We start from the raw sequence: 24147 nt of genomic DNA on the forward strand, positions 1-24147 counted from the left end.
AAATGTCTTAAACTTGGGTCCTAGTTTAGGATGTTCATTTAAAACCTAGAGAGGAGAATCTATAATCTAATGTATTGATATTTCTATATATGAAAATAGAAAAAACAATCTTAAAATGTATCAAAATATATATGTATCACATGAATTTCTAAATTACAAACTTGTCATGGTCTCTAGTTTATATATATGCATACATTTAAAGGGGTCCTAAGGACCTAGGTTTATGTTATTCATTGTGGTTTAATACAATTTTTAGGAGGGGTTTTAAGTTATGTGCAAATTATTTATACTTCTATGGAACTTTATATAATTTTGTATTCACTTTGTTAAGTTAGAGTTATCATTCAAAGTTTCTAGTTTAAGTCAAATGTAATTTAGGCGAAGTAATAAAAAAATTGTGTCCATTGAATTTCAAATTTTCTAATGTTTAATTTAAGAAGTGATTACTAAAATAATATTTTTAACATTACATTAAAATATACGATGTACACACGTGTGTGTGTGTGTGTGTGTGTGTGTGTACATATATACATATATGTGTATAAACACATGATTTGTATTATATATATATATATATATATATATATATATATCATATGTGTGTATGTATATACACATATAATATGCATATATACATGTATGTGTGTGTGTGTGTGTGTGTGTGTGTGTGTGTGTGTATAAAAATATTAGAGAGGGTCAAAAAAAAATCCATACCTGTTTTGAAGTTTGATGAGGCAAATGTCTGTCCTCTTCCCACTTCCAATTGAAACTATATTCTCCACTAGCAAAAATGACATGTGGGGTCCATTTATAATTGCACCCGAGTTTTTAAAGTTTTGATGGAAACTAAAAGTTGCAAGCAAAGTTCAACAACCGTAGTTTAAGGTTTCAATCAAAACTTTAGGTAAACAAAAGTTTCTATCAAAACTTTATGCATATTTAGTTTCGATAGAAACTTTATAGTTTCTATCAAAAATTTAAAATTAGTTTCTATTGAAACTCATAAAGATTAAAAAAAATTGGTCTTTACACTTTTTTGGGAATTTATTCCTACAAACCCAATATTGTGGTTTTACCTGAGGCTCATGAATGAGGTACTAAAGGATTTTATGGGTAATTTTTTCACTGTTTATCTAGATGATATTTTGACCTTTAGTAAGACATTAGAGGAGCATTTTATGCACATTCATAAGGTGTTTGAAAAGTTTAGGGAAGAAACTTTGTTGATAAACCTAAAGAAGTGTAGTTTTGTGAAGAAGGAGTTGGTGTACCTAGGATTTTTAGTTTCAAAAGAAGGTCTAAAACTGGACCTAGAGAATGTGAAGGTCATCCTTGAATGGCCTACTCCATGGAGTGCGACCGAGGAAAGATATTTTCATGGACTAGCTAGTTTTTATAGAAAGTTTATAAGAGGTTTTAGTAATATTTGTGGACCATTGACTAAAACAATGAGAGAGGATGCAAAATAATTTAAGTGGGCTATAGGGGTAGATAAAATTTTTAATTTGTTGAAACAAAAAGTTACAGAGCAACATGTTTTAGCACTTTTAGAGTTTAATAAAGTGTTTTAAGTAGACTGTGATGCTAGTGATACTGCAATAGGAGTTGTTTTGAGACAAGAAGGTAGACCTATTACTTATATTAGTGAGAAGTTGAATGATGCCAAAAGAAAATACTATGTTTATGATCAGAAATTTTATGCTACAGTTCAAGCATTGAAGAAGTGAAGAAAATATCTTCTTCCTAAAGAGTTTGTTTTGTATATTGGTGATCAAGCTTTGCAATATTAGAATAGTTAGGGAAAATTGAACCAAAGGAATTTCAAATGGGTTGAATTTTTGTAGTTATACATTTGTTTGAAACACATGAATGAAAAGTCTAAGAGAGTTGCAAATACTCTTAGTAGAAGAAACCTTTTGCTGATAGTAATGCAGATTGAGGTGGTTGGGTTCGAGGAACTCAAGATTTTATATCCAGAGGATCATGATTTTACTAAAACTTGAAGGCTTGTAAGGAACCTGTTACATTTGACAAGACAAAGTGGTTGGATTTCATAATCCAAGATGGTATGTTATTCAAAGGAAGTTCTAAGAAGAAGAATCTTATTAAGGAGAAGCATTATGGAGGATTGACTGGACATTTTAGGAGAGATAAAACCATTGCTTTGGTTGCCAAGAATTATTATTGGCCACAGTTGCAGCAAGATGTAAAGAAGTTAATACAAATTTGCAAAGTATGTCAGATGGAAAAAGGACTGAAGCAAAACACATATTTGTATCAACCATTACATGTACTAGAGAACCCATGGGAGGATGTCAGCATGGATTTCACTCTTTGTTTTCCTAGGACTTAGTGAGGGCATGATTGAATATTTTTGGTGGTTGACAGATCTTTTAAGATGGAACATTTTATTCCCTAGAAGAAGACTAGTGATGTTATTCATGTGGTAGAGTTGTTTTTTTCATATAAGTGGTGAGACTACATGGTATACAAAAGGGTATAGTTTCAAATCGAGATACCAAGTTTATTGGTATTTATGGCATACATTGTGGAAGAAATTGAAGACAGGCTTGAAGTTCAATTCATCATATCATCCACAGACTGGTGGACACATAGAAGTCATGAATCAAAGTTTGAGGAATTTTCTAAGATGTTTGGTTGGATATAAGCCAAAAGGATGGGATCTAACTTTACTACAAGTAAAATTTGCATATAATAATTCTATCATTGAGAGTACTAGTAAATCACCATTCCAAATTGTATATGGGAGCAGTCCGAGAAATACTTCTGAATTAAGATAGTTGGATAAAGGAGAAAAAAATAGTGCTAAAGTGGAAGATTTTGTTGAGCATTTGAAGAACATTCATGAGGAGATGAAGAAGCATATTACAAAGATGAATATGCAGTATAAGGCTAAGACAAATGTGAAAATGAAGTATAAGGAATTTTACACTAGAGATGAATTCATGGCTCATTTGAGAAATGAGCATTTTCCAGTGAGTACATATAATAAGCTAAAAATGAAGAAGTTTGTACTATGCAAGATAGTGAAATGGCAAGAGTCTGGAAATGCCTATGAAGTGCAATTGCCTGTTGAACTGAATATTTCAGCAGTATTTAACATTTTAGATTTGATTGAGTATTATGAAGGAGGTGATGGAGATGAACTTGCAATAGTGCAGTGGAGTATTCCAACAACTAATTCAACTAGGAAAAAGGTTGAGGAGATATTGGATAGTCATATTGGCAAGGACACAAGGAATACAACTTATTAAGAGTATGTGGTCAAATGGAAAGGGAGACTAGTAGAGAACACATCATGGCAAGTTGTACTAGGTTTCTGATGCAAGAGCATCTTGGGTAAAAGAGAAATCTTGCATCACCCAACAATGTTTTCTTTTTGTTTCTTGAATAAGGGTTGTTTCAGTGTTGAGTTGTTGTTTCTAGAGGCTTGCTACATAGTAAGTTGGTCATACGAGCTCAAAATGTCCTAATTTCAATAAAAGATGTTCATCTTGGATATATCAACCTACCAGTTGAGGTTATGTGTCATATCATGAGTATTTGAGGAGTTATTGCAGATTGTTGGTGGGCAGTTTTGGTATAAGAACTTTAGGCTCATATTTGAAGGCCTTAGAGGCCACAGGTGGGCTCTAAAATGGGGTCAACTAGAGTGTGCATGAGTTGAATCTTGTAGATCAAAAATTGTGGATTCTAAAAAGGGGTTATAATAGCCAATCAAAGCAATGGTTCAAAAATTATGGTTTTCTGAAGTTGGGACAACCAAAATTTCCAAAATTAAGTGTCAAAGGTGTATCGAGCTAACTCTAAATGTAACTTGACAGTTAGTCAATCTCAAGGGTTAGGGTTTGATGTCTAGAAACTTATTAGGTAGTGTAAAAATGCCTTTATAAGGAATGTGTGTACATTGTTTAGGGCAACTCTGAGTGATAGTTCATAGTTTTGTGCTTCAAATTATTGTTAGGAAAGTGTCCATGTGGGTTTGCATATTTTATTTCAAAATTTTGTGACTCTTCATTTGCAATGATAACCCATATTTTATTCTCACAAATTGTGTTACGTGTTTGTGGTATTAAGGGGAGCACCCTTCATCAATGTGTGTGTGTGTGTGTGTGTATGCACATACATACATATATATATATATGTACATACATACATATATATATGTACATACATACATACATACATACATACATACATATATATACATACGTATATATGTATATATGTATGTATGTATGTATGTATGTATGTATGCCACTTAATTAAGAGTTAGTCATGTCAAATGTTAAATTATTATGAAGTAATACATCACAACATTAACATTATTAAGTATACTTAATAATATATATATATATATATATATATATATATATATATATATATATATATATATATATATATATATATATATATATATATATATATATATATATATATATATATATATATATATATATATATATATATATATATGTATGTATGTATGTATGTATATATACTATGCCACTTAATTAAGAGTTAGTCATGTCAAATGTTAAATTATTATGAAGTAATACATCACAACATTAACTTTATTACGTATTAATACTTCCTATAACACTTGAATAGAATAAAATCATGTATCTTGAAGTACATATAATCTTCCAAAGAGGCCATAACACTCAACTATAAAACACATAAAAAGAACCAAAAGATCAAACAAGGTCATAACATAGTGAAGATCATGAAATGGTAAAAAAAATCATACAACCAAAATAATAAAAGTGTAAGATCAACATGTCTAAGAAATCCAGATAAAGTCAACTAGTCCACTTAAATAGAAAACCTATGCAAAAAAATAGTTACTTGTGGGGACCTTGGGTCTACCTCCTCAACAACAACTTTCAAGGAATTTAAAGGCATGCTTAGGCCTATGCAGCCAAGTGGAATTGATATATGGTGCCTGTAATCCTGTATCACCAAGATAAGTGAGAAACACACACACCCACCCACATGCACACATGTGCATATGCACATATATATAATTACATCAAATATGATTCATACTAAAACACGATTAAATATTATTGCTAGCACATAGATAATCATAACCATGTAAATACAATAAAAGAAGATAAATAATTATCAATGTTAATGCAAAATTGGCCTGTAAGCATAATCAAAGATATAAATAGTAATTTTGAATCATTACTCAAGAAGAAAAATCTCATAACCAATTAAAGAGACAACTATGATTATTTATAAGTAGATACAAAAGATAATCATAATGGGCATATTGTTTAAAGGAAACGCATACCCTAATAGTGACTTATCATCTAAATCTAGTAAGGAGTAACACACAATCAATAGATGATAAGATGTCACAATCCTATCCATACTCAAGTATCATAAGTAGTGTCATTAGGGTGAGTATCCCAACTATCCATTTATTATTTAAGCTACCATAATCATTGGTAAATAGTAACATATAGATCTATCGAGTTTCCCTAACATATAGGTCCTAAAATATCATGGATACATAGAAGAGACAAATGAAGGAATATACTTAAAAAGATTATCATTTCTAAACTAGAATGTAAATTTATTAGTCTACGGTAGGGAACTAATGTTTCTATTTGACTATTCATTTCTTTTTCATTTCCTAAGGTTATGGACTGAATATTTTAAAATTCATTTATCAAAACAAAATCTATTTTTTCTTATTAGCAGTTGTCCCCATAAGTTGCTTCTAGTCAATGTTGCATAATTTATGACTGAAACACATGACAGTATCACTAGGGCATTAAGGAGGCTTCACTAAAACTAATACTAAATTAGATGTTGATCCATTGAGCATAACAGAATGAGAGCTAGATTTTTGTTCTAAACCCATTTTAGACATGCATGGTAAAAATATATTGGAGATTGTTGTATGTGATAGTAGGAGTGTCCTATTTGCCAAATTTTATCTGAACAGTATAACTCTCAAGACTACCACAATGTCTTTTATTCAAACTTTGGGTGTGCTCAAGCCTCAGATAATTCATTTTTTCAAGTGGGTATTTTATTCTTATAAACTGAAAATGTGAAGTGGCTATGCAGTCCCAACACCAAACTCTTGTGTTGTCTTGACTCTCTTTGCGCTTGAAGTAGTCAATATTCTTAATTAAGGGCAACTTTGTAATTAGTAATATTTGATGACATTCAAATCATTGATTTGCGAGCCTCTAGGGTTCAAAAGTGTTATAGGGTTTAAAAGAAATACAACTTATGATTTATTTGTGCTACATAAAAATTATGTCTATAATTTATCTGTGCTATTTGTAGATTCCTAGAGATTGCACGTAAACTAGTTGAAAAAATTCCTCAATGAAATAGAATGGAGTGCTTGAAGGTTTTTTATTGTTCTGCATGACTCCATGAATTTTGGAAGCTCGGAAAAGGGCATGGCAATTTGTGTAGAGTGTCCTTATAATCATGTGCACAAAATGTTACAAGACTAGACAGAAGAATTAGGTCACATACATTATATAACTCCTTCATTTCTTCAAAGAAAAAATCCTTTAGATGCACCCTACAATAGCATACTCTTAATTTCTCAGAGAAGTCATTTTTTCTTTTCGCATATGTTTCAAACAACTTATATCTCAACATTTGCCTCATTAATTAATAACAAACATAATATTTCTGAGGTTGAATTAAAAATTTCAATGCCAAAGCACACTTATAATTCTAATAGTTCTAAAAATTGGTATGATTTCACAAAAAGAGGGGTAAAAATTTATTAAGACAGAAAGGAATACAACAAGGAGAGCTCAACAAGGAGCTCGATCCTGAGCAACAAGATCATCAAATTCTTGCACCATCTCAAAGGACAGTTGCCTCCTATCCCTAATATTCCAACTCGGATCATGACTAGATGCCCATTTGGCTAAACAATCAGCAGTTCTATTCCATTCACGAGGAATATACGTGAACCTAATGAACTGAAAAGAGGAAGAGAAGAAAAGAATCTGCTTAACAACAGTGGCTAGCTGCCAACTAACATCCTCAAGCTCTTGCGAAAAAAGCATGTTCACCACCACTTGGGAATCAGACTCACAGATAATCTTACTCCCCGCAAGCAACACTGTTCCACAGCATATAAAATAGCCTGAGCTTCCATGAGGTTGTTAGTATAATCACCCTTATGAACTGAGAAGAAAAATTTAACATCCCCAGAACTACAATGAGCCACTCCGCCAATACCAGTCGGACCAGGATTCCCATGGGAAGAGTCATCAGTGTTAATTTTCAGAACTCCACAGGGAGGAGGAGTCTAGTGCCCATCCCGGTTAACCTAACCCTTCCTCTGATGGTGAAGCTGCATGCACATAGAAAGAAACCTATGAGCTGCAGCCCCATCCTGCAGATGAAAATTGAGGCGATTACAAATAGCAAGATCAACTGGATCCATACCCCCATCAAGCTCACACTTCACAAGAATAGTTTCCTGAAGAGAATGTGATATTTTCCACCAAAGATGCAAAACACCAAGCCGAACATCTTGGAATATGCGACGATTCCTCTCCAACCAGATATGCCAAAGCATGAAAGATGGGCCAGCAATCCAAGCAGCATGGAGAAAAGAAGACTTGGAGGGAGCAGAACCCAAGCGGGCCCAGAACTCAGGCAAAGAGGAAGCATGCCGACAAGAGCAACCCCAAGCGTGCCACCAAAGGTGCCATATCTGAGTAGAATAGGAGCAATGGAAGAACAGATGGGAGACAGACTCCTCTCCATTACCACACAAAACACAATAAGAGGGGCCCTGAAATCCACGTTGACAAAGATTATCCCAGGTAAGACAACGGTTGTGAGCCACTAGCCACATGAAAAAATTGCACTTGGACCAAGAAACTTTATTCCAAACTTGCTTCCACCAAGGGACCTCAGCATCCCCAAATAATTTTCTAGTTATCTCCTGATACCCAGCAGAGACATGATATTTACCAGACAAGGTACCGCCCCAAGCCAAAACATCTGGACCAAGCAAAGAAGAACACTCTCTAGAGGCCAGAATTTGAGAAAGCTCCTGACGATCCATGTCTGTACCTCCAGGAGGCCAATCAGAAGAATGCTTCCATCTGTAACCAACAACAGGTCCCAATTGATAAGGAGTCTTGTAATGAGCCACTTTATCCCATCCAATGGCAAGAAAAGAGTCACAAAGAGGCTGAAGATGAGGGTATATGGATAAAATGGAAGGGAATCCATCCCAAGCATCAGACCAAAACAAAGCCTGAGAACCTCCTTTACATATCCAAAACAGACCCCTCTTTACCAACATCGCACCTGTCTCCAAAGTATGCCAAACCATTGAGCCACGACCTTCAAGAGGAAGTGCAGAAACAGAGCAAGGAACAACACCATGAAAATATTTATGAGTGATAATACGAGCCCAAAGTTGATGTTGTCCAGAGCACCATCGCCAATAAAGTTTAGCAGCCAAAGCTTGACTACTCAATAGAGCAGATCGAAGACCAAGACCACCCTCCTTTTTAGGCCTACAAACAGTTGCCCAATTAACCAAGCTCCATTTAGTACTACGCAAATTACCAATCCAAAGGAATTGTCGAGAAAGAGCATCAAACTCCTTGAGAAAGTAAATAGGTGCAACGTGAACCATGCTTCGATAAGTAGGAAGAGCTTGGATAACAGCTTGAAGAAGAGTAACTCGGGCAGCAGTAGAAAGCCATCTATGAGTCCAATGATTTACCTTATCCTGAAGCTTGGTAATCAAATTTTGCCAGAAGAGACATGGTTTCCTGGAAACAACAATAGGGATGCCAAGATAAGTCAAAGGAAGTGATCCTATCTGAAACTTTAGGATACCAACAATCCTGTGCTGAATAGAATCAGGAGTGTTAAAAAAGTAAATGGAAGATTTGTGCTCATTAACTTTCTGGCCTGAAGCTGCCAAATAGACGTCCAAAGCATGTCGAAAGGCTTCAGCTTCCTTGATTCTAGCAAGACCAACAAGAGCAAAATCATCAACAAATTGAAGATGGGAAAGAGAAGGTAAGCCATTACCCCACCGCCAGCCTTGAATAGAATTCTGGGACACCTGATGCTTAATGAATCTGCCCAAGCCTTCAGCCATGATGATGAATAGATATGGGGAGAGAGGGTCACCCTGGCGGAGGCCTCTAGAAGCACCAAATAGTTGAGAAGGTTGACCATTAATAAGAACAAAAAAAGAGGCTGAAGTAACACAACTCATAATCCAACTCACACAGTTAGAGCTAAATCCAAAAGAAAGAAGAATACTCCTTAGGAAGCTCCATTTAACTCTATCGTAGGCCTTAGCCATATCCAGCTTAACAAACATGGCTCTCTCCCTTGAAGTAGCCATCGAGTGAATAGCCTCAGTAGCAATAACCACCCCATCCAAAAAATTTCTGCCAGCAACAAAAACCACCTTGTTCTTCTAAGATAATAATGGGAAGCCACCTTTTCAATCTCTCAGCAATCAACTTAGTAATAACTTTGTAAACCACATTACATAAGGCAATTGGTCTAAAAAACTCCAATTGATTAGCACCCTCTCTCTTAGGAATAAGAGTCAAGAATGTAGAGTTCAAAGCTCAAAGCATCTGCTTGCTAGCATAGGATTCTTTAACCACCTCCAAAAAATCATGATTAATGATGTCCCAAAATTCCTGAAAGAATTCAACTGGAAAGCCATCAGGACCAGGAGCCTTCCCCTTAGGCATGCCAAAGACCACCTCCTCCAGCTCTTCCAAAGAAATAGGACACATGAGATAATCATTCATTTCTTGAGTGATAAGGGAAGGAATACAGGACAAAATAAGATTTTCTTCATTATCGGCAGGAGGAGAGTCCTCAGAGAAGAGGGTAGAGAAGTACCAAATAGCCTCCTGGAACAAAGCTGGCAAGGAATTCAGTTTGATACCTTGAGAATTAACCAAAGAAGAGATAGTGCTCTAATTCCGGTGAGATTGCACTGTTTTATGGAAAAAGGCAGTGTTACGATCACCTTCCTGGAGCCAATCAACTCTAGCCTTTTGCTTCCAAAAAATTTCCTCTCGAAGTTCCCATTCTTCTAGAGCTCTAGAAGCAAGGGATTTAGCCTTGCCAAAATCCTCTGAGAAACCTCGATCTCTAATCTCCCTTGTGATGACATCAAGATCTTCTTGAGCAAGCCTCTTCATAAAGTGAAGGTTCCCAAAGCATTCCCTATTCCATATCTTGAGCTGCCTTTTAACATATTTAACACAATTTTTATTTTATTTTATTTAAACATATTATCATTTTTAAAAAAAATAATTATTAGCAAGTTTAGAGGCAAATTAAATATTGTGCTTTCGTACAGAAATATAAATTGTTTAATTATTAAATTAAATTTAAATTTTAATAATTTAATGATTATATTTTTATTATTTCTAAGTTTAAATATGATAATAGATTATAAATTTGATTACTTTGATTATTATCTCTATATTAATTTTCAAATAAATCAAATATATGCAAGCAAACAATTTTTTTTCATTTTACATATTATTAATTAAAATAAATAAGCATTTTTTTTACAATCAATTGCTTTTCAAAAAATTAAAATTAAAATTGATGGTACTCATTTAACATATTAATATCTTTTGAAATTTTATTTTGAAAAAAGTAAGCTTTGTATTTTGCAATTTCAATTTGATAGTTCTCTTATCACTTCTGTTTAAAGAATTGCCTTAACCTTTATATTATAGTAATATGTTATTTTTTATGATTTATAGATCACTATTTGCATTCCAACTTGTTATTTGCTAATTTTATATATATATATATATATATATATATATATATATATATATATATATATATATGACATTATAGATTTATAAGCATATTTGTTTCAAAATTAATTTATGAAAACTACTTATTAGATACTATATTTAGAAGTGTCAAAATTTCCTTAAATATATTTTCTTTTTAAATGATAGTTTTATTACATAATTAGTGCTAATATTTTTTAATATTCTTATTTTATCCTTTGAGTAAATCACAATTGTAAGAAAACTTATATCCTACTCTTCCACCTCCAATTAGTTAAGCGTGCTCAAGTAGGAGTTGTACTAGGATAGGTGATAGGTGACCTCCCAAGAAGTCCCAATCCATCCAACGAGTGCTAAGTGTTCCATTTATTCTCATGAGAGATGGATTCATGTGTGAATCACTACTCATGATATATGGGTCAATGACTTTGACTCAAAAACTAAACAGGTAAATCCCGATAGCAATATCACAACCTTGCAAATGAAAAAAAAACTAAAAAATTGTGTCTATTCTAGACATTCATACAACAGGCCAAAGAAATGAATTTTTCAAAGTTATCCATCTTCTATTTGACAAAATGAATAGTAGATTAAGTTTTTGGGACCTTCTGAACACAATGAAAAGGTCTTATTTTGCACAAAATGCTTCGAAAATTCAAATCACTCATGAGACCTAGAATCAAACTCCTTCAAACAACTCTAGATTTTGCCTTCATTATCCCAATTGAATGAAACAAAAGGCAATTTTGACACCAAACAACCTTCTAAATTCATTGATTTCCTTAGATTTAACCCAACAAACTCCAATATTGACTTGGAATAATAGTTTTCTCCGAAACTACTATGCAATGAAGCTCCAATGACTCTGATACCATGTAAGAATTATTGTGATGCAATGTAAAAATTTGCCTAATGCAATATGCCAAGATCTAAAGCCCAAATGAATAGCACAAAAGAGAGATAATATCATGAACTAGATAAATCGATATTGAATCAAAGGTATATTAACTAAATTAAATTATATACGATGAACTAATTAAACTCAATAGATTGACTCAAGGAGTTCAATTAAATATAATGTAAAAGTGTATTCTTATATAGACAAAGACAATAAGAAACCACAATAACAAGAAAATAAGCTATCATCCCAACAAAGTTGAATAACATGTCCACCAAAGATGAATCATCCCCTATTATACAATGAAGTATGTGCAACATGTGGAGATGATAATGTGATAAGTGCACTAAAGGTGGATCTCAGATATAAAGTGGAATGTGATAACATCTATCACCACCTAAAGTGGAATTTATCCTATACATAAGCATAAAAGGTGCAAGCTTCTAGTGTCTCATGCAAACTACAATGTTTGTATCAGCTTAAGTAAGCTCAAGAAAGTGTAATTGGTGAATATTTAATTACACCAACACTCAACAATGTTTTCCTACTGTGTTTTCAAAAAAAAAATTGGCTATTTTGTTAGAGTAATTTTTTTTACTTTTCCTTGGAATATTTTTTCCTATTGTTTCAAGAATGTTAATTTTTCTTTCATTTTATAAAAATCACTCCCCTTTTTAATCTCCAGATGTAGCATTATATAAAGCCCGATGATTACTAAAATAAATCACCTTTGATTTAATATTTAGCCTCTGTCCTATAAAATAATAATATTAGCTCATTAGATATTATTATTTAATAAGTTTGAAATATATCAAACCTCGTGATAAAAATTAAGTCCAACTCCACCAACATTACCAAAAGTAGAAATGGACTGTGTTGGTGCTCATCATTTATTTACTTAAAATAGTTTAGGAGAAAGCTTTTTAAACAGATTCTAGAAAAGGTTGTTAGGCTCCTTACAATCATTTCAGAAGAAACTACTTTTGTCAACACCTCCAAAATTCTCTAAACCATTTATCAACCTATGAGAATCTCAATAACAGACTAACAGTCTCTCCACACCAAGTTGGCTTAGGAAGATTACATTACAATTCACAAGCAACTTTTACAGCTGCTAATGAATCTCATCGCCACTTATAAATGTAATACAAACAATGGGAAGAACTCAGTATTACAAACTATTTTCCTTACAACATCCTAAGTATTTTTATAAACTTTCCAATATTGTTGAAGTCGTGCAAGGTAAATGGCACCTTAATCCTAACAGTTTCAACCAACAAAACTAAGCAAACCAAACCTGTTTACATCCCTTTCATAAAGGAAGGATTCTATCATCCCCTGATTCTAAAAACATGTTTCTAGCCATTTTAATGTCTACCTAACCTAATTTGCATTCAACTTTTTAATAGATCTAGTTATGTGACAAGGGTTCCCATTAAAGTGTATGAAAGAGAAAAACGCTACACTGCATTTATATATACAAGATAAGATGCAGAAAGAAATATCTTTAGAGATACTTCATGTACTCATTATGCGGCACATGCTTAAACATTTTCCATTTCATTTGTCTATTCTCAGAACTTTTGGTTTGGATGTAACAATGGAAGACTGATAATCAAAGATGACTACATCACGTTCTGCATGCTGCAGTCTCAAATTCCTTGATGCTTCCCAACTAATTTATCCATGATGAATCCCCAACGCTTCTAAGAACTGTAATTTTAAGATAAAGAAGTATATAATACATGATGTAAACCGTATTTACATAAGCAAGATTGGCATGTGCAAAAAATAAGTCATGTTAGCCACAGAGAATACGAAGTTCCAGACTACGGAGAAATATGCAACTCATTTGAAGATTTCCATCAACTGTCAAAAGATGGCATTCATTCTTGATACTCTACACATACTCTTACAAAAGGTCCAACATACTCAGAGCTTAACACAATTATTTCTATATAAATAACTTACAACTTTGAATGATTGTCAATGTCTAAAATAAAAAGCTTCATAAATACAGATGAACACATAATTCACAGCTGCCCTTCCGAAATTGGAAATGACGTATAAGCCATACTTATATGCCAAGGTCAAATGATGGTGAACAGTTGTTGCCTTCGACAGTGATTACATCTGGAGTATCAATATTGTGCAAACAGGAATCATCTGCCACAGGATTCGTATTTGATCTAGAACGTGAAATTTCAGCAGCTTCTGCCTCAAGGGCATCAAGGTCAAGACCCTCAAAAATATCATCATCAAAAGTGCGAATAATTGGCTCCCTGGCTGCATTTTGCTCTGCGGACATAGTAAAATCTTCTCTCAAATTTCTGACTGCAGTAGATGATGTTTGATTATATAGTTCATTCAACTTTTCTGTAGGATCAACTTTTTGAAGACTAAACTTTCTTTTCCTGGCTCTATTACTATATTCTTCCTTATTCGAGCAGGCGTCGAGATCAAATATTAATTTGTCTTCTGCATTTTCAAAACCCAGCAAACTGGAGGAGTTTTTAATGCCTGCATCCTGCATCTGACTTGGTGAAGGTTTGTTTTCCATAGATATCACATCAGAGCCAGCATAATTATCTGCAGAGGCATTAGTCATTTCTGAATGATCCGATATTTCCTTCCCAGAATTGAATTGAGCCCAGGGAGAAAACGCAGCGGGTGATTGAGTAAACAATGACCGTCTGTCAACAAAATCACAGCCAGCTGAAACTCAATTATGTTTCCTTGATTAGCCACTCTCAAAATATGCAACACATACTACTCATACTTAGGTATCAAATGTAGGTGGAACACTTCCTTTATACACTAAAGACACAATGCTTGTTTTGCATTCAAGTAGAAGAAAAGTACCTGTACACTGCCATCATATCTAACTGGCCACCCTCGGCTTGGGTTGGCAGTGCTGCTGTGAATTCTAATCTGTCATCTATAAAGCTGTCCGATTCTGACACTTCATCATTGCTATCATTGTTATCATCCTCATCTGTGGATACCTTTTCATCAGAAGACACCCTGCCAAAAAACTATCCAATTAATGTTCCTTTATTGTTCCATAAATTGTGAATAAAAAGAAATTTTCTCTGCTTGAAGTCAAGAAGACATGCTTGAAAGTAAACTGTAAGTTGTGTTTGGACACTAGGGACTAGATCAGAGTCATTATCTTACTCTGCTTCCTCATCAATGAAATCCTGGACGGAGATCTTTGAATGTTGATTACCTGAAATATACAAACTAAAAAGTTGTAGTTTAAGAAAACCAATAATAGAATCATCAACTTCAAATGAATTCCAGGCAGTAGAAAATGGTAAATAAATAAGCCAATTAAAAAACAAGTAAAAACCTTTGGAATGTTTTGGGTTCCAGGATACCACACCACTGGTAATATTGAGTTTCTTATTTCTTACGGGAGAAACCTCAGATGGACATGCAGAAATTTGAGCCTCACTGTGCTCTTTGTACTTGCATAAGCGTTTAAATTTTTGCGGCTTTTTAACTGATTTTGCATCAGCACTACTCAGATTCCAATCTTCACTACAACTACTACTTTTACAGTTAACCAGTGGTGTAGACTGTCCTTTCATGGCACTGGATTCTGAAATTTTGAGACACTCAAGATTCAACTGTTCTGCACTATCATGCAAAGTATTCATGTTGCCCTTCATGAAAATCGATGGGAAAACATGAGCAGGCACAGAAAATTTACTGTCTTCAGGACTTGTACAGACTTCTCTACCAATAGCAATAGTGTTGTCCGTGTTTCCCTTCTTGTGCAAAGATGTGATTGGTTCTTCCCCCAAAGATGCTACTATTCTAAAGGAAAGAGAATTAGAGTTTTCCTTCACAGAATCAGATACTGGTTGCTGCAGAGAATTTGTTGTCACATGGTTATCCTTGCTGAATGCAAGAATGGGAGACTCAGGAACCATACCCTTCTCAGCCAGAGCTGTCAAGTAAGGGCTGAAGTCACTGCAACTTGCATTAGCAGTTTTAACAGGTGGTAAAATGTTTTCCTTGAAATCATATGGAGATTTTGAATAACAGCTGTCAGGTGTTGCAAGCACCATCTCTTCAGGAGCTCCCCATAATTTACTAGTGCAAGGTGGAGTTTGAGGTTCTCCATCTACTGCATCAGAAGTCTTTATTCTCTGACAACTAGGTGGCACACTGGCCTTGATCTGTTGAATAGAATCAATCATTTTAACAAGATTATTGTCAGAAGCACTAGCCTTCACCTTTTCAGGCGAATTAATTGTCATTATAAGATTCAAGCGAGTGTTGAACTGCAACGCTTTCCAAGAAGCTTTCTCTTCTATTGAGAAACTAGGGCTTTCATTGACTTCAATTTGTTCTGGAAGATCTACCATCATGGGAGAAGAAAGTGGCTGCCCAGATGATGGCTTTGTAGGGATATTTCGACTCAGGAATGAAGCAAAACTTAAAGGCTTATTTAAAAGAGGAAGAGTTGGTGGAGACAAAATTATGACTCTCCCACTGGGACTCACTGATATAAAACCAGTTCTGTAAAGAGGACAATGCAAAGAGGTAAGACTATAACTTGAGACATTTGACATCAATTTCTTATTCTGTGTTGACAAAAATTGTGTATTAGGAACTTCACTAGATGAGGATTTCTGTGGTCGTAATGCTTCATCTCCTTGACAAATATGAACACCAGAAGCATTTACTTCTTGAAAAGTTCTTTCTGAAACTGTATCTTGCAGTGCTACTTCTAAGTTCCTGTGCATTGGAACTTCACTGGATGTTGATTTGTGCTTTACCCATAATTGACCAGCAGATGCATCCATTTCTTCTAAAATTCCTTGTGAATTAGCTACTGCATTTTTGGAGCATGGTGATGGACTGCAAGGGTGAAAGTGCAGATGTTCAGGAGCTGTATGAGGATGCACTGGGCCACCAACTCTCTCTCCTGAAAGAAAATGTACCAGATAAAAGACTATTTCTATATGAAATATTCTCTTTCAGTAGAATATAAAACCCTACATTGAGCTTGTCCAATTGTGGAAGGTAAAAACAAGTAAATGTGCTTTAAAACATAGTGAATAACATTAATAAAACATCTTTGTTCTATGAAATGAAATAGACCTACGGAAAATTCAATGTTAATCTAGATGGTTCTAGAGTATCCATGTGGTCACTGTTTGGACATTTATTTGCAAGAAATACAGATAATATGATGAAAATCAACGCCATACAATGTGAAAACTTTACAGAATCATTACACAATTCAAACCATGTTGCTTTTGGAAAGTCTTGTTTCAAGTAAAGTACATTATTTGTATTACATGGAAAAAATGGAATATCAAGAGTTAAAATTTTTTATAAAATATCACTTCAAACCTCAAGCCAATTATTTATGCACATGAAAGGGTCTAAAAAGTTGCCATGGAATTTCGCCACACTTACTCCATGATTTTCTTAGCGTCAATCTAGCCAGATCAATGTCTCTGGGCTCCCCTATTCTCCTCATGGTCTTCCCACTTCCAGAGATTTAATTACTAATTTAAATTCTTAATTTAACATCAAACAAAGATCATACTGCTAACAAAAGGCCTTCCTGGCAACCAAAGCAAATACCAATAATTTACTTTTAAGAAAGTAGCAGCCTGGAAAAATAAAGCAGGAAAATATCAACTAATTTCTCTCATCTTCTCAATGGAAACATATTTGTGAAAAAAATCATGCATACATAATTACATGAGACAGTTTGTTGTCAATCCCCTTAATGTGCTTCTGCGCAGAACAGATGACTTAAGCAAAAGAGGCATATTAAGAGCATGACACAAAAATTCGAAATTTTCGGAAATAGGGACAATTATTTCAAGCTAATATTGTTTCTAACCATCAACGACGAACAAAAACTTGAAAGTAAAGTTTTAGGCTAACATCTAGAATGAATATTTCAGCATATCAGTCACTTTAACATCTTTTTGATCAATAATTTATGTGATACTCCACCTTCCTCAGTGAATTTTCATGTCATCTGTCACAGCACGCTAGGCAGTTGGTGATAATCAAGATTCAGTTTGTACCTTTCCCTCAAAATCTATTACCATAACTTCAGTAAATACAAGGTTTTCTTCAAATTCTGTACATAATGTTAGTTTTTATGATGGGTATACCAAGGCTTCAGTGTGCTACTAATGTTTGTCTGATATAAGACAATGAAAGATCCCCAATCCCGGTAACCTTGGAAATTAATGTTTGTTTCAAGATTCGAGACTTTGGCCAAAATTTTGTACCTCTAAATAGACTTTATAGAATCCTGATTTCTTTTTGGTTTTTTCTCGTTTTCTCATTTTTAGGTGTTTTTTTTTTAAGATATATGCAAGTAAATGACAAATAACAAATAATTTCAAACTAAGAATGATGAGCAGCATTCATTTATTGAAAACACTTAACAATCTGGAAATGATTCAAATCGTACCAAGCATAGTATTCAGGTTTTGCAGTCAAAGAAATAAATATATCAAATGGATTTGTTTCTGTCTACAATGAACTTGATGTTAGCTGTAGAAGGGTTTTACAATCACAAAAGATGGACAGATTGCTGTCACAAACCCCTGTATGATCTCCAAATTGTAAAACATGGCTGCTAATAAGGTATGGTGCCCACAATAATGGCCTGAGCTGCCTCGGGAAGAAATGACTAAGCTAGAATAGGCAGCTGCATAGCTGAATATGATGTTTCCTTCTAATAAATGGTGCTATGAAGAATGCCAATCCTTGCCACGGAGAATAGTACTTTCCAACTCCAATACTAAATCACCAAATCCTTTTTGAAGTTTGCGTCTCAACACTCCAAACTTAGGGTTTTCGTCTCAAGCCTCTAAATCGCTCCACTAGAGCAATTTTCATTCTCACAAGTTTCAAATGTCAAAAGATGCTCAACAATTAGGTCTTCATCTCCTTATAACTCCTCCCAAGTGCAAATCGAACCCTAAATGAGACTTACACTTTACACTTTATAATAAAATAACATCATCCCAAATAAATATGTCCAAGCTCTACAAAACACATTACTTTATTAAAATGTCATAACTCAAAGCGCCAAAACGTCTCCGGATAATGAAAATAGTTTATAATAATTCAAGACCTTTCCAACAAGCTATAACACAAGGGCACACCTAACCAAATGAAGCCATATTCCCCTTATTACATTGAAATGGCTATATAAATAGCCTTATTATAAATTATTTAAATGCTAACTTAGGAAATATTTAAATATTCCTATTTTTCCTCTAAAAGCCCAAACCAACCAAATAAACGTGAAACTGACCATGTCACATTTCTGTGACTGATACCGGACGAGATGGGTCAACTGGCAATCCCTTCTCTATAATCTAGGGATGCTCCTAGAAACTAAGGAACACACCCTATCATCCTAAAACTGAAGCCATGGAATCCTAAAACTGAAGCCATGGAATGGTCCCGTGGAACCTCACATCTGGAAACTGCTACATCTTCTGAAACTATAGGATACCCCCTAAAATCAAGGAACTGCACCCAACTGGCTCCCAACTACCTGTAAAGTCAAGCCCGATCATTGAATATCCTGTAAGAGTTTCTATCCACAACTGCTAGCCTACGAGACCCCTATGATAGGCTAATTCACATAACTGTGCTAGTCAAACTAGAGAGGAGACATGACAGTCCTCCCTTCTCGGAGATGCTTGCCCATAAGAAATTGCAATGCTAGGTGCTACAAAATGGATTCACCCTCCCAAGTTGTATCCTCTATGGGTAGACCTCTCCAACGTACCTAATATTCCCGAACCACCCTACTTCTCAATCATTGTTCCCTCACCTCAAGAATCTCCTCAAGAACCAAAGTCAACTTAGCTTCCTTATCCAAGGGAGATAAATTGGGTGATGCTATAATATGCTGCCCCAATGCTTTCTGTAGGCATGATACATGGAACACATTATGAATCCTACTATCACGCAGTAACTCAACCTCATAAGCAACCTCTCCAACTCGCCTGAGAACTCTGTAAGTCCATAAAAGCAAGGCTTGAGCTTCTCAACTCCCCCCCTTTAAGGGTGCTTTGTCAGTAGGGTTGTAAGCGTAGAAAAACCATGTCATCCACCTCAAATACCCGCTCGGTCCTATGCCGATCAGCGTACATCTTCTACTGATTCTGTGCATGTTGTAAGTTCTCCCTGTTAGAATTCATGATATCCTAGTTCTCCTGTAACCAATCCCATGCCAAAGGAACTTTGTTGTCACTCAAAGCCAGATCAACAAAAGATAATGCATCGTAACCATAAAGAGCTCTGAAAGGAGACATATCAATGGACATGCACGTAGTATTATAACAATACTCGCCCAGATACCACCAACGCATCCATGCATTCGGCTGCCCCGACACATAGTTACGCAGATACCCCTCAATCTACTTATTAACTATCTCTGTTTGAGCATAGTAGTTGGTACTAGGTGTCAACTCTATGCCCACGAGCCTTAAAAGTTCCTTCCAAAAGGAACTCAAGAATCTGCTATCTCTGTCACTAACTATGGTCTTAGGGAGACCATGGAGTCTAAACACCTCCCTGAAGAATAGCTCAGCTACCTGGAATGATGTGAAAATAATTGCAATCAGAAAGAAGTGAGCATATTTAGTCAACTTGTCCACTACAATGTAAATACAATCCTTCCCCTACACTCAAGGAAGACCTGTAATGAAGTCCATAGAAAGTATCGTCCACTTTTGTTTCGGTATAGGCAAGGGCTGCAACGTAACAGCTGGGAAAGTATGCTCTATATTATTCTGCTGGCAAGTCATGCATTCACGAACAAAGCGTAAGACATCATCTTTGACACCCTTCCAAGAGAATCTCTCCTGTACCGCTCTATATCTCTTGCCATAACCAAGGTGCCCTACTGTAAGAGTATCATGGAGGGCATGCGAAATCTGTCCCCTTAACTATGATTCAGGAACACAATAGACTCTGTTTTTTTAGTAAATGACACCATCGATCACCCTATATTTATTATCTTGTACCAATCCATCCATGATCTCACAAGCATGCTGATTTTTGAAATACTCAATTAAAAATTGAGCCTTCCAATCTGCTGAAATCTCACTCAATGAACATAGGGCAGCAAGTAATGGTTTCCTAGAAAGTGCATCAGCCATAGTATTCCTCTTCCCCTTAATAAATTCTATGTTAAAATTATAGGCTTAAATCTTGCTTACCCACTTTTGTTGACGATCATTGAACTCTTTTTGATCAAGAGAATATTCTAGACTATTGTGATAAGTTCTTACGACGAATTTGTTGCTAACAAGATATTGTCTGAATTTTACTAATGCATGCATAATAGCCAACATTTCATTATCATAAGTAGAATACAACTTCTCATTATCACGCAATTTCCTACTCTCGTAGGCAATAGGATGTTTGTTCTGCATCAAAACAACCCCTATGCCCTTACCTGAAGTATCACACTCAAGAACAAAAGGCTATGATAAATCAGAAGTGCTAAAACCAAACATGTGTTCATAAACTCCTTGAGTCTATCAAAGACTCCTTTGTGCCTGCTCTGTCCATATGAAGGGTTCCTTCTTCGTGAGATCTATCAAAGGTGTTTCTTACTAAGAGAATCTCCTCACGAACCTCCAATAATATGTACATAAACTAAGGAATCCATGTAACTCAGTGATATTCTTGGGATAGGGCCAATCCCAAATTGCCTGGATTTTCTCCTCATGCACCTTCATTCCATTAGTACTGATTACATGGCCCAAATATAAAATCTCGCTGAGTCCAAACTCACATTTGGATAGCTTAGCAAATAGAGACTCACTCTCTGTGATGCTAAGTACCTCCTCTATGTGTCTAAGATGATCCTCCCAAGTACAAATATAAATCAAGATACCATCAAAAAACACTAGAACCGATTTCCTCAACTACTTCTTGAAGATATGGTTCAAACACAAATTGGAAGATGGCCGGTGCATTTGTAAGACCAAAAGGCATCACCAAGAACTCATAATGCTCATCGTGACAACGAAATGCAGTCTTATGTACATCCTCATCCCGCGTGTGTATTTGATGATAGCCTGAATGAAGATCAATATTAGAGAAGTAGATAGCTCCATGAAGTTCATCCAACAACTCATCAATGCATGGAATGGGAATCATCTCCTTGTTCAAGGTCCTATAATCTATACACATCCATAGAGTCTCATCCTTCTTAACTAGTACCACAGAAGCAAAAGGACTGGAGCTAGGGCGAATGAACCCCATGTCTAACAACTCATGAATGGACTTCTTAATCTTATCCTTGTATGCTCTAGGATGATGATATGGAGTGGTGATTATTGACTTAGCTCAATCCTCCATGTCTATCCATGCTCAAATCCTCTATTAGGAGGTATACCCAAGGGTATATCACCAAACACTTGACCATGTCGATCCATCACTAATTGTATATCAACATGAAATGCCCTACCATCGTGAGGTGTAGGTGTCTTAGGCTTCACATAACAATGTGTATAACCCAAATAGCATCATCATGTCTAATGCTAGTCTCCAACTTGTGAGAAGACAACTCCCTAGGTCGACCATCTAATGTTAACCTCAAGATAGTCTTCTTCCCTCTAGAAAGGAACTCTAACTGCATACAGCGGTCGTCAATAATGTACAGTCCAATACCTTGTAACCACTGCATGCCTAAAACCATATCATAATCCTCTAGTGGGAGTACATATAAATCATCTCTCAAGCTATAATCCCCCATTAAATGCTAAGCTAAGGAATCCTCCTAGTACAGCACAATACTACGCCATCTGCAACCTTCACCCCAAAACCAACAAACACCTCATACTACAAGCCATGCCTATCCACTAGCTTCTTATCAATAAAATTGTGCCTGGCGTCTGTGTCTACCAAGCTCATAATCCGCTTGCCCTAAAGTGTTCCTTTCAAATGAAACGCGTGTAATATGGGATGACTAGATAGAGTAGCCATAGTCACTTCAACTGATGCCAAGGGCTCACAAGTGTCTAACTCCAAATGTGGATGCTCCTGCTTAATCTCCTCCAAACTATCCTCAATTTCAGGAATCTCCTCGTCTCCCATCTCAGATGTCACCTTCGTCAAATGAGGTTTTCGTTTACCAAGGCGACACCCATGGCTCCTTACAGGAGAAGAATAGCTTTCTCCTTCTCAAATCATTCCTTGTCTCCTAGTCCATCCTAGGAGGTAGAGGTGATGGTCCACCTCTACCTTGGGAAGTGTTGTGAAAGATCCTTGCTGGATCTCTGCTGTAGATTTATTTTATTTTTGTTTTTTCCTGTTTATTAATGTTTTCTTGTAGAACTAGACGGAAATGCAGAAGAGTTTGTTTGTTTTTGTGTTTTTGATGATTATTCCACATAGAAATGAGAAGTAACAAATGGCAAGAAAAGAGTCTGAAAATAAATAACAATATGCAATAAAGTCAAAGTTGATACAAATCGCACCAGGCAAATCTCTAAATTAAAGAGCCAAATAAAAGATCCAGTACATTTCCTCTAACAATGACGCCACAACTGGCTAATGAAAACGGACTGATAAGATGCAAGATTCTGCTGCTCAGTAACCGATTTTTCTATGTATCCAAGTGCTGCAAATGACAGAGTACGACTGCAAGTACGGCTGCAAGAAATGGCAGTGTACGGCTGCTAGAATTCACCTCCCATACGCCAAAGAACATGCCCAACAAAACAAACTGTAGGCCCAAGCTGACGTGGCGTCTACCTTCCTCCTGAATACTGTTGAAACTACTGACAAACCAATACCCAATGCTGCTGAGGGTTACGTCCCAGCCAGCAATTACCCTGGGGTTTGCGTCCCAGAATGCAAATCGCTCAAGCAGAGCAAATCTAAAAAGAAGTGTTTGAAAAATATGCATAATCATGAGAAATGGCGCCCATCTCCTTATAACCCCTTGCAAAGAAATTCGAACCCTAAAGTGACCCCCAATTGGCGTTGGCTATAAAAATGAATTAAATCTTATTTTAAAGTGACCATGTCACTAGAAAATGACCTTTTCCACCATAGTAATAAATCCGCTCACCGAATTGCCCTGAGACCAAAGAGGAAGATTTAGAGAATTTCAAGACCTTTCCAACGAGCTATCATAACATGGGATACGCATCCAGATGAGGCCAAAATTCCCTTATTACTCCAAAATGGCTAAAAATATAACCCAAAAAGCCATAAACTGCCAAACTGACATCACAAACCATAAAATCATCCTGTCACCTATCTGTGACTGAAGTCGGAAATCAAGGATCCACTGGCAGTCTCATCCCTAAAATCTAGGGATGCTCCTAAAATTTAGGAAACAAGCCCTATCCCTCTGAAACTGAACCCAAAGGGTCATCTCATGGAAAC

General features: G+C 35.6%; 1 protein-coding gene across 1 annotated transcript in view; it reads right to left on the minus strand.

Moving 5' to 3' along the window:
- Nucleotides 1-13271: 13271 nt before the first annotated feature.
- FANCM (DEAD/DEAH box RNA helicase family protein) overlaps nucleotides 13272-24147 on the minus strand; it is a 250892-nt gene continuing 240016 nt past the window's right edge. The window contains exons 22-25 of the mRNA XM_089814251.1: nucleotides 15083-16669; nucleotides 14908-14959; nucleotides 14593-14754; nucleotides 13272-14423 (exon numbers count right to left, since the gene is read on the minus strand). Of these exons, the coding sequence (XP_089670377.1) occupies nucleotides 13808-14423; nucleotides 14593-14754; nucleotides 14908-14959; nucleotides 15083-16669 (2417 nt within the window). The 3' untranslated portion in view covers nucleotides 13272-13807. The remainder of the gene's footprint in view (nucleotides 14424-14592; nucleotides 14755-14907; nucleotides 14960-15082; nucleotides 16670-24147) is intronic.

This window comes from Cupressus sempervirens, chromosome 2, assembly GCF_028749045.1.
Source record: "Cupressus sempervirens isolate cs-2001-9-10 chromosome 2, ASM2874904v1, whole genome shotgun sequence".
NCBI classification, from domain to species: Eukaryota; Viridiplantae; Streptophyta; class Pinopsida; order Cupressales; family Cupressaceae; genus Cupressus; species Cupressus sempervirens.